The sequence below is a fragment of the Triticum aestivum genome, chromosome 7D (genome assembly GCF_018294505.1).
Source record: "Triticum aestivum cultivar Chinese Spring chromosome 7D, IWGSC CS RefSeq v2.1, whole genome shotgun sequence".
NCBI lineage: Eukaryota > Viridiplantae > Streptophyta > Magnoliopsida > Poales > Poaceae > Triticum > Triticum aestivum.
In genome coordinates, this window is record NC_057814.1 from 60,800,084 (window position 1) to 60,812,660 (window position 12,577).

At 45.4% G+C, this 12,577-nt stretch overlaps 1 protein-coding gene across 1 annotated transcript; it reads right to left on the reverse strand.

The window, feature by feature from the left end:
* Nucleotides 1–4,279: 4,279 nt before the first annotated feature.
* On the reverse strand, nucleotides 4,280–5,463 carry LOC123163727 (protein FAR1-RELATED SEQUENCE 5-like). Its single transcript, XM_044581084.1, has 2 exons — nucleotides 4,818–5,463; nucleotides 4,280–4,710 (listed from the first exon to the last, which is right to left on the reverse strand). The coding sequence occupies exons 1-2, from the start codon at nucleotides 5,161–5,163 to the stop codon at nucleotides 4,286–4,288; spliced, it is 771 nt and encodes a 256-aa protein (XP_044437019.1). The 5' UTR covers nucleotides 5,164–5,463; the 3' UTR covers nucleotides 4,280–4,285.
* Nucleotides 5,464–12,577: the final 7,114 nt, after the last annotated feature.

Below are 12,577 nucleotides of genomic sequence, written 5' to 3' on the forward strand. Positions count from 1 at the left end.
AAGGTGTTTTTTTCTTTTTGCATGAAATTCATTTGGCATTTAGCCTCACACGAAAGTTTGCAAAACAAAGATATCAACTAATCCGTGTCATGCAGGAACTTTATCTACATCCCTGGACAAATGCCATTGATTATAACAGGGACTAGTCTGAAGAAGCAGCTCAGCGGTGCATTTGAGAATGACATGATGTCAGCTGTAGTTGTGCTGTTCAATGAGGTTGACCACAAGGCGTGTGAGCATCTTTCTCACTTGCGCAATCGTCATTTCCTTCCTCAAGAGTTCGTGGTAAGTACCTAAGATAATAAATAATTCGGCGTGGTCAAAACAACTAACGAATGTAACTTTATTTTAGGACTTGTGCGATATTTACAATGGAACTCCACCTCTGGAAGCCATAGGGCACTTCTTCAGGGGTCCAAGTGTACCATAGAAGGTCCAGGACTGCAAAGAGGTACCTTGCTATACATCGACAAAATTGTACACAATTTTTTCTTTGCCTCATCTTTTGATAGAACTAAATCTGTGAGAAATGTAGTATTGAACAATAACAATTCTTTTCCAATATCAGGTAGTTGTGATACTACGTGACAAAGTCAATTGGGTCTGCTACGCTTACAATATTAAGGGAACACAAACAACAGTGCGTGTGTACGACCCTGTGGTCAATGGTGATTTTCCCGCCATAGCTGTGGCCAACCACCATCGTAAAGCTTATGATCTTTTTCTGGCACTGGGTCACTGCATGTCTATTGTGCTAGGTGCAACTATTCCTAGTGCACTGGGCTTTAACATCATCAAACACACTGGGGGTCCAGGATCGAGGTTAGCTCTAACAAACATTGAGTCTTAATCATCATTTGTAAGAAATATCTGCAGGTTGCTGAAATACTTCATCATTTTTCTTAAAAAAACAGCCCAAATGATGCGATATATGTTGCATATGCCGCGAGGAACATGACGAACAACCAAGCCAAACCTGTGCTGGACCAGGTATCAGATTGTTTGCGCTGCTGCATTTTTCGGTGTCCTATGAAATGTTTATTCTTCATCAAATGCATATACAATATTGTTGGAAAACTCAACTATTTTTTAGTCAAACTGTTCCAGGAAGGATTGCTCGAACATAGGAAGGTGCTTGGATACCTGCTCATGACCATGGATTCCAACATTACGAAGATCAACGGCGTCTAAGCAACATTCTCATGAAGACTATCCATCTTTCTTCACTATAAAAATGTTTGCGACTGAAAGTTGCTGTATGTCTATGATGCCATTGTACCTAAAAGCCCTCACACACTGTGTGTGTTGTGGTATGTCAGTGTTAGTGTCCGTATTTCGGTATGAGACTATTTGTTGTCAGTTGTAAAATGCACTTTGTTTTGTATTTGCTGGTCCATGAGACAGCTAATGACTATGTTAAGTGTTCTACATCACTTAATGCCTAAGTTCTACTTCTTCATATACTTTGTTGTCCGCGTGAAATGATGTTTGATTCGGAAACTTAAATCAAATATAACGTGTTCATGTTTGTCTTGTCTGTAAATGTTCTCAAAAACAAATTGTATATGCTGGCGCAAACGAACATAGGAGTGGCAAACGAACATACAACTACCGCGGAGGTAACTTAGATCTAGGCGAAGGATTCAGATATTGACATCTGAAATAAATATCCGAAAACCAATCTACTCCACATTTTTTATTACTACAATAGTTTTACGACAACCAGCCGCTAAGATACAAAAGTTCCTTCACATACTTTGTAGGGATGGCCTATGTCTCCCGCGCACAGCTCCGGAGGGCAAACCCTAGCGCCGCAAGCCATATTACCTTCGCCCACTCCCCTCGGCGCAGCCGGATTAAAGCCAGGCGTCGGAAGCGTGCGAGGCTTCTTATACCCTCTATTGGTTGCGGCTGACGCGGGTGGTCGGCGGCGCACGGTGGCGCCGACGAGTTAGGCCTCGCGAGGTGGCCTGTAAGCAGCGGCGGCGCTAAGTATTGCAGTTTTCGGTATTCATGACTATAGGCGGTGCGCCGGTATTCTAGGGAGATGGAGATGTTTGTGGCATCTACCACAACGTGGTGGTGGCTCATAGCGTTGGTCTAGGTCGTTTCACGGCGACGGCTGGACATATCCGGCGTCGGCCAATAGATGAGCGGCTTGTTTCGTACTTCGGAGTCATCCTGAGGGCATGCCGCCAGACTAAGGCCAGCTGGCGTCGGCGGCGAGGCTTCTTCTACCCTTTCTCCGTGGCTCGACGGCGAGAGTTGGCGGCACGCTGGCATCAGCGAGAGTCGACGCATTAGGCTTCACAAGGTGGCTTCTTATAGAAGTAGCTGGATCTAGCCGATTCGGCGTAACTAGATCTGACCATTTTCCGTAGACGATACTGTAGGCGGTAAGACATGGTGGTGGCTCGTGGCGATTGTATAGGTCATTTTGCGGCGGTGGCTAGAGATTTTTTACGTCAGCCATCGATTAGCAGCTTGTTTTTTCCTTCTTTCCCTTCCATCGTCGTCCGTGTGCTGCCTTCGTCAAAGGGCTGGACATCTCCCAGTCGTGATCTGTCGCTCGTCTCGCGCCCCGGTAGTAGGACCGGACTAGTCTCTCACTGGGTGCAACATGACGGGTCGATGAGGCCAGCATTTGGGCCGCCCTATCGGGTATTTGTGCTTGGGCTGGCCAGGGGTGCGAAAGACGGGGCCTTTCCAATCTTCTATTTTCTTGAATAGCGGCGGGTCTCGGATGAGATGGTGTCAAGGTCTTTGTTCCTGGGACGACAATGGGGGTGGTAGCGGTATGCTCATGGGAAAATCCGTGTATTCGGTGCTGCCAGATGACCATGGGATGTGGGCGGCATGGTGGCGTGGGTGTGGCGTTCTATGGCGTCGTGTGTTGGCCGGGTGTGAAAACCTGTCCTATATTCTTGAAGGCGTGGTAAAGATAGGACCAACAAAAAGAGAACAAAAAGAGATTGTCGATATAAGTTAGAAAAGAAAATTCATCATGCATGGAGCCACAAAAAAAAGATAACAAAAATCCATGAACATACGGATTCATGTAAAAATAAAACACAATACAAAACATAGTACACCAAGGACGCTACAGGTTGAATGAAGTGACACTGAACATAAACTTGCATAAGCACATGAGAACATTTGCGCTCAGACTCCCCTAGCAGTGCAATTACCCTTTGTGTGCCCCGGAATCTTGCATAGGCTACACTTCACAATCCTTTTTTTGGATGGAGGGGGTGGCATTGGACCGGCAGTATCTTCATGAGCAAGGCATGGGCCGTCCTTGTAGTGTTTTCTAGCTTTCTTAGCCACAATGTAATACATACGACTCTTTGGGCAAAGGGAGCTAGGTCGTCCTTTAGATAGCACACGTTGTGGAGGAAGCAGTTGGGTTTCTGACCCAACATCAGTTATGGTATGCCGGACAGGATTTGCTTGTTCGGCGATAGTATCAATAAGCATATTTGAAGCCTTACTTGCAATTTTTTCTTTTGCCTCACATATAGCTGCGAACGCCGTTTGGAATGACTCAGACCCGGATTCTGCCTCCTTGATAAGGTCCATAGCAGCCACATATAGAACATTTCTTCTATACGTAGTTTGGGAAGACAGCTCAACCATTTCACCCTCGTTTGCCAGGTGCAGTGGTCTCGATTCCCTTGCCCATAAAGTCCATCTTTTGACTATATTCCTTGGTGGAATCTTGCCAATATTGTTCTGAACTAATACCTGGAAAAACAAAATTATGAGTCAGATGAGAAATCATTAATGTAGTGCTGTAAAAATGAGTTTGAGACGCATGACATAGGACCATAATGAAAAAAATGTGTGCATACCTTTAATGAATGGCAGCACAACAGGCCGACATGATCAAAAAATCCACAATCACATGTGACAAAGTCCCCACCGTCTTCCACTTTGACGGTGAATACCTTTTTGTCATAATCAGTTAAGGCTAGTTGCGGCGACAATTTGACCTTGTAGACGTGTCCAGGCTTGGAACGGCGTGCATCAAATGAGCCTGATCTAAAAAGTTCGTGTGAAAATATTTCGTACAAGGCCTTCGTGTACACAGCCGCTGCATCTATCTTGATAGTAGCGCCAATTACAAGCCGCCTGCGTGTCTGTTATTCAGTGGAATAAGTATATAATGTGTGAGATAAAATAAAATAATGTCAGATAGTAGCTGGAGTAGTACTCATACTATACAAACAAAATGCATGCATGCCTTTTATACCTGCTTGCTGACATAATTTGCCTCGTCTTCTGCCTAGCTCCTGGAATCAAGCAATTTGTTGTACTGCTTAACAAACAAGTGCATTGGGGGTGATCTGCTGATGAACTTTTTGAGGAGATGATTCGCACTCTCGCTCCGTTGCGTGCTGGTCATCCCGGCACAGAATGTGCCCATGAAGTATGGCATTGCCCACATGTCCCTCCACTTGAAAATCCTGCGAAGGTACTTGTTTCCTTGAAGTTTGTATTTTTTAATCAATTGATGCCACTTTCGCTCAAATGATTCTACATCTATCTCTTCATTTACTATCGCGTGGAATTCCTTCTTGAAGGCAGAATGTTTGTTGTACACGGGTCCAATTTTCTCTTTCAAGACCTTTAACACATGCCATCTGCACCACCTATGACGGGTGTGGGGCATTGTACTTCGTAAAGCATTTTGCATAGCTTTGCATTGATCTGTAGGAGTACCAAAGAAGAATGATCAAACTAAGGCGAACATATAATAGCATATGTATAACCTGACAAACTACAACAATGTATGAAGACAACTTTTATAATCTGACCTGTCAATATAGTAGTAGGATGTTTCCCGTCCATCAAGTCAATAAAGTTTCTGAATGCCCATTCAAATGTGGGAGTCTTTTCATCAACCATGAGGACGCCGCCAAAAATAATAGACTGGAAATGGTTATTCACACCAACAAAAAGCCCAAATGGCATGTTATACAGGTTGGTCCTGTAAGTGGTGTCGAAAGTAACCACATCACCGAAATGTGCATAATCCAGCCGATTTTTACCATTACACCATATTACTGTTTTCACCCTGCTTTCACCGTCTACTTGCACACAAACTTTGAAGTCCGGATCTGTGGCACTCATATCCTGAAGTATACTAGTGGTTTTGGCCATATCATCAGCGATGGAATCATGAGCTATGGTTGCACACAGAGTTCTCAATGTCTGCTTCCTAAAAGGCACGCCTCGAGAAGAGCCAAGACCTGACCCTAATATGTTGTATATCTGGTCAAACCTGATGTTGTTCTCCCTGAGGTTACGAATAAAATCCTTTGCTAAAGGACTTATAACGCTATGTGATTTCCACTGTTTTTTCTCGCCACACTTCACAGATAGTGGGTGATTGTGCTTGTTAATGAAAACGGTCACATACCATCCATGGTCGTCAGTTCGATGTAGTCTTATACGAGCTTCACAACCAGTGTGGCGTGTTGTTGTGTTGGGCCTTTCTTCTTTGCCCTGTAATAATGGTAAAGACACAGAGTGAAAGGCAGACAAAAAAATATGAACCAATAATCCGACCGAGACAAAAACAAACAATTAAGATTAAAATGATGCATACCGCACACTGGCAAACGATGTCTTGCATTGTTCTGTAATTTTTGTTATTAGTGCTACTCTTTCCATAGCGAATACCAAAACCACACTCCCAAGAGAACATGTTGTAGAAATCGTAGGCTTCATCCTTTGAATCAAAGATTGTTCCAACACTTGGAACGAACACATCTGCATCGCCCCTAAAAGCAGCGCGCTCCACACACTTCTGGAACGGACTTTTTATTGCAGGGGCAATTCTGTAGTCCATTCCTTCAAACGCTTCCCGTTTACTACATATTTCGGCAAAACCGTTATAGAGTATTAAAACAAATTTATAATAAAGTAACGACCCAGCAAAAACGTAGAGAAACAAAACAACCGAGGAGTAATAAAACATGACCTGTTTGCACAGTGTGCTTACAAAACTATGCTAAATATTTTTTTTAAGCATGATTTTTTGGATTGTGTTGCTTAAAAGACTGTGTTGATATGTTTTCCGAAGAACATCTTGTCGTACTCACAAACATTGACGAATTTTAACGGCGGCAAATATAGTCTAAAATAGTACTAACAAAAAAAACTAGCTGTCATTTACACACAAAACCTGACGTTTTGCTGATGGTTCACACTATTGAAAACCTTGCTGTAAATATCGAACAAGACTAATTAACAACACAAACGACACTTGACAGTTCATAAATTATGCCATTATCACCATCGTACACCACAGAAAAACTACTTCTAACAATAGTTCAAAAATCCCAGTGTAAAAAAACAAAATGTACTACCTTTTCCGCTTAGGTGCCGATCTTCCAGAATGCAGTTCTGAGAACTCTGGATTCGCTGTGATTGAATCAACAACACCGCAGCCAGGATTAGAACAATTTGATAGCTCGGTGATGCCTTTGTTTGATCTGAAAGGAGGGGGTCGCAGGTGCTTGAGTAATTTTTTCAGGGGAAAAAAGATAAGTATGTAAATCAAACATGAGACGGCATCTTTTTGATGGCCACTGAACGGGGTAAATACCTGTTAGAGAGCGTATCCATGCCGGCAGGAGTGAGATCAACAGCCATGTGCTGATGGTCTAAAGAGGTGTCTTCTTTGCTATCCATGCCGGATGGAGCTCTCATGCTGCGAGCAAAGGAGTTGTTGGCAGAATGGGCTCCTCATCCGCTATATGTAGCAGCCTGGAAGATGAACAGTACCACAAATGAATGAGCACAGGATAGCTTTTTTTATTCATGGTCCTGCCCAACATCCATCGGCTCAAGTGCTAAAGCTTTTAGATAAGTGTGCCATCCATCATTACGATGAAAAAAAACTAGCCTCCGCAGGCCTAGGGCTGTGCCAGCTAATCGCTGGAATCAAAGAGACTAACGAGGCCTTTGGGTGTTTGGGCCTTAATTGATCCTTTTTTGAATTCAAATGGTACACGGATCCACATGCAGAAGGCTGGGCAATCCTACGGCGTGGACCATAGGTTCGGCCAAACCATGGTTCAGAATCTCGCGTCTCGAAAAACGCGGTTGCTAGATGTGATGAGTGGTGGCAAAGTAGATGGGGTAAGTGGGTCAGCCAAGGACGCGTTGCATGGTATTTGTCCACAGAGGGATTACTGCTGAGTATTCCTCCTTGGGCTTCACGGATGAGAGTAACCTCCACGCCGACAGTCTGCTGATTTGCCTCGACGACCCGTACCTATACCTGGCCATAGGCAGCCCGGGCCGGGCTGAGCCCCAGCGTGCCATCGGGCTGGGCTCGGGCCTGGAAATTGAACTCGACGGGCAGATCGGACCGGGCTTCGGCTTGCGGAAAACAACATTTTAGTCATAGTTGGGCCGGGCCGTGTCGGACTTTTTTGGGCTCAAGCCGGGCTCGGGCCTGATTTAGTAGGCCCGATGGTTGCGCCGGGCCGGGTTTAGGCCTGGGTTTTCAGCACCAGGCTTTTTTGGCCCGACCCGGCCTGAGATATGCCCAGGTATACCCGCACCCTGGCGACCTGTGGTCCATAGGGCTGGTCATAGTGGGATTAACATAGGTACTCCCTTCTTTTCATAACATAGTGCATATAGATTTTCTGAAAAGTCAAACTTTGTAAAATTTGATCAAGTTTATAAAAAAACTATTTATATCTACCATACCAAATATATAAAATATGAAATTACACCTTATGATCACTAATGCAGAATTGGGCATTAGTCCCGATTCGTAAGGACCTTTAGTCCCGGTTCACCAACCGGGACTAAAGGGTCCCCCCCTAGTCCTGATTCGTCATGGCACGGTACCAAAGGCCCACCACGTGGCACGAGCCCGCGTCGGGGCTGAAAGCCCTTTAGTCCCGGTTGGTTACACCAAGGGACTAAAAGGTTTAGGGGTTTATGGTTTATTTTTCTTTTTAATTTTATGTTTTCCATTTAATCCTTTTTCATTTCAAACATATTTTACACTACTACATAAACCTTTTTTTTGAGGGAAATGCCATCATGGCGGTTTATATTTCATGAGCAAAAAGGGCTACATCTTCTGACAAAATTCTAACAAAAAACCCGGAGACTCGGACTGCCATACAATGGTTCGCGAGTCCTCCGACATAGTAGCTAACATATCAGCCGCCATATTGGCTTCCCTAGGGCAGTGTTGAAAACTAACTGAAGCAAAATTACGACAATAAAAGCACGCTCCTCATAAATAGCTGTTGCCGGTCCAAGCGAGTTGCCTCCAGATTGCATCACTTGGATTACTTCCATACAGTCGGCCTCAATCACCAGTTTGTTGCAGCCCATGTCGTTTGCCAGAATGAGGTCGTCTCGGAGCCCTCGGGCTTCCGCCGTCGCCGCGTCCTCAACGAACCGAATGTCGCTACATGATGCTGCAATGAAGGATCCAGAAGCATCGCGTAAGATTGCACCTGAACCCCCTGAACCACTGTCCTCAGAAAAAGAGGCATCTACGTTGAGTTTTACAAATCCCTCACTTGGCTTGGTCAATCCATGTCTCTCAATCTGGCCTGGACCCTTTTTCTTTGCTCTTGAGAAGTTCTTGGACAGCGTCGAAATTGCTTGTGCTGATCGTGTAGGATCCTGTAGCTGTTCACCGTGCGTAAACTTCCTCCGTTCCCACCACAGGTACCAAACTGTCGTTGCGATTAACTCTTTACAGTTAACACTCGGAAGCAGTTGTGCCGGTACATTAGGAGTTACAAGTAGGTTAGCCAACACTGCCGCACCTTCCCTTTCGAGGGAGCAAAGCTCGTTGATCCTGTTTGCCATGCCCAGTGCACACCAGACAGCTTGAACACGTTGACACTTGAAGAAAGCATGGCTGATACTCTCACAATCCAGACCGCAAATAGGGCACTGTGAGTTAGTGATCATATGCCGATTAGCCATAATGCCCCGACTGGGTATTGCACCATATAGTGCCCTCCAGTAGTGAATTTTCACTTTGGCTGGGACTCGCAATTTCCAGAGAATACTCCATATAGGACTAGTACTTGCGGAGATCATAGAATTGGTTCTCCTCAACTTTCGTCCATGCTGGTGATCCCACTCCATATGATAGGCGGTCTTAACCGTGAATATCCCTGTCCGGTTATAATTCCATGAAACGAAATCCTCCATCATACCCAAGGCAAGGGGTATGTTCAGAATTCTTTGAGCATCAACGGGCCAGAATATATCTCTGATTAGTTGTTCGTCCCATTCTCTACTCTCCAAGTTAATTAGCTCAGAAACTTTGGTGATGATTATATTACCTCTCCTTGTCATAACTCTTCTGTTTGGGCTGCTAGGAACCCATGGGTCATCCCATATGCTGATTTGGGTGCCGTCTCCCACCCTCCAAATGTACCCTTTTTTGAAAGTTTGGATACCACTCCATAAACTCTGCCAAGTGTATGAACTCCCTTTTTTGAGGCTGCAATTTAGGATGTCCCCATCTGGAAAGTACTTAGCTTTGAGTATTCTAGCACATAGTGATTCCGGTTCAGCTATTAGTCTCCAGCATTGTTTGGCCAAGAGTGCCAAGTTAAAACGGTGTAGATCTCTGAACCCCATGCCACCATTTCTCTTCGGGACACACATCTTCCACCACGCAAACCAATGCATATGCTTCTTCTCATCCTCATCTCCCCACCAGTATTGGGACATAGCAGTAGTTATCCCATTGCACACTTGTTTGGGAAGCTTGAAGACTGACATTGCATATGACGGTATAGCCTGCACAACGGCTTTCAATAGGATTTCCTTTCCCCCAAAAGAAAGTAGTTTTTCCTTCCATCCTCTAATCCGGCTAAGAACTCTATCCACAAGGTGTTGAAAACAATATGTTCTATCCACCCCCACAATTGGGGGTAAACCCAAATATTTATCTGTTATTGCCTCCACCATAATATTCAGGATCGTGCACACTTCGGCCCTAGTGTCCACTGGTGTGCAAGGGCTGAAGAAGATACTAGATTTTGCTTCACTTACCAGCTGGCCGGAAGCTGCACAATAATCATCAAGTGCGCGGCGGAGACTCGCTGCATTGGTGGCGTCCGCCCTCATGAGAACGAGTGAGTCATCAGCGAACAAAAGGTGGGACACTGCCGGCGCATCCCTGCACACCTTAACCCCCAACAAATTTCCATTCTCCTCCTCATGCATAAGTAGGCTTGAAAGACCCTCGGCACATAGTAAAAACAAATAGGGTGACAGCGGGTCTCCTTGTCGGAGCCCCCTAGTAGGCATAAAATAATCTGAAAGGGAATTATTCACTCGCACCTGGTATTTAACAGACTGCACACATTCCATAATAAGTGTCACCCAAGCCATAGAAAAACCCAAGCGGAGGAGTACCTTCTCTAGGAACACCCACTCAACCCTATCGTATGCTTTGTGCATGTCAAGTTTGACCGCACAAACTCCATATTTTCCTTTTATCTTCTTTTTAATTGCATGATAAGATTCAAAAGCCACCAAGAAGTTGTCCGTGATCAATCGTCCCGGGACAAATGCACTTTGGTTTGGAGAAATTATTTCTGACAGAAGAAACTTGAGCCTGTTGGCCAAAAGCTTAGAGATCACCTTGTAAATAACATTACATAAGCTGATAGGCCGGAATTCTGCGATCACCTCAGGGCTCACCACCTTCGGGATCAGTATGATGGTAGTATTATTCCAGCCCTCTGGGATCTTCCTCGTGTTCACTGCCAACAAAACTTCGTCAGTTAAATCTTCTCCAATAATGTGCCAAAACCTCTTATAAAATACCGCGTGCAACCCGTCCGGGCCAGGCGCCTTCAGATCACCGATGCTATACATTGCTTTTTTTCACTTCCTCACGCGTATAGGGTTTATTAAGCTCTTCATTCATTGCCTCTGAAACCCTCGGTTGCACTTTATTTATCACCTCTTGGTCGGGCTCCAGGACACCCGATGTGAACAAAGAGGAAAAATAAGACGCCGCATGCATCTTAATTTGGTTCTGGTCCTCTAACCAATTTCCCGCATCATCCTTCAAACGTTTAATGAAATTCTTCTTTCGTCTCCCTGTTGCTGCGCGGTGGAAGAAATCAGTATTCTGATCCCCACGACAAAGCCAATCTGCGCGGCCTCGTTGCATCCAGTAAATCTCCTCCTGTTCAAGGAGGTTTTCAATCTGCAGATGTAGGTCATGTTGTTGAGCAACTGCCTCATCCGATAGCGGCCCTGACATTACCTCATTTAGTTTTTTCTGGAGTTCTCGTAGTCTCGTCCGTGGACCTTTCAAAGTTTCTTTGTCCCATCTGTGTAAGGCACGATGAACATCACTAGTCACTTGTGAGAACGGCTCGATGCCTAGTGATTTTGCCCTCTCCCAAGCCTCCTGCACAATAGTGTCCACGTCCTCTTCAGCAAGGCATCTTGCTTCAAATTTTCTTGGTCCCACTGGACCCCTCGGCTGCAGCCCCAACTGATATTCAGTGTCGATCAATATAGGGCGATGATCAGATTTATTGAACGGTTCATTTGAGACTCCAAAGCAAGGGAAAAGGTCGGCCCAAGAGCTATTTCCCACTGCCCTATCCAGCCTCTCACGAATACGACCTCTGCGCCAACTGAATATGTCTCCTGAGTAACCCAAATCATCAAGGTTACAGTCACGTAGGGTGTCACTAAAAGCTTGCATGCACCGTTGTGATCGGGCTGCACCCCCTTCTTTTTCGTGTGCATGCAGAATTTCATTGAAGTCCCCGGCCATAAGCCACGGCAGATTCACCATTGCTTGCAGACTACGAATGTAGTCCCATGACAAATGTTTCCTATCACCACTTGGTTCACCATAAAACCCCGTAAAGCGCCATCCCGCTTCACTAGATTCTCTGATGCGAATGTCAATATAATTTGTGTGTGCCTCCTGTGAGGAGACTCCCAAGCTGGTTTGCCAAAACATTGCCAATCCGCCACTTCTGCCATCACTTTCTGATACCTCCATCTCCTCGAAACCCAATCGCCTCATTAGTTTCCCTGCCTTAGCTCTATCCGAATGTGTCTCAGACAGGAACAACACATCCGGTTTTACATGCTCAAGGACCCCCAAGAGCGCTCGAACTGCCGCGGGCTTCCTCATCCCGCGGCAGTTCCAACTTAAGAGTTTCATTGCGACCGGTCGAGCCCGTTTTCGGGGCTCGCCGATAAATTGTGGCTGGCATCCATCACAACCAGATCATCCTTCTTTGAGCGCTTGGAGTCGTGCGAGGAGGTGTCCCCCTCGTCTCCTTCCCTCTGACTATTTTCCCCCACTTTCTGTTGTTTCCCACCGTCCGTCGTTGCACCAGTAGTAGCTTCCAGAGCAGGAATAACGGCTGTAGCCGTAGTTTGCAGCCCGGGGGACGACCCCTTCTCATCAAAAGTTAGTCTTTTCCTCCCAGAATTTTTACCACCATCAATATTATTTTGGGCCTTAATCGGGCTGGTCCCAGTATCCCTAAGGTCCTCATCCACTTGTGGTTCATAGTTTGCCCGACCA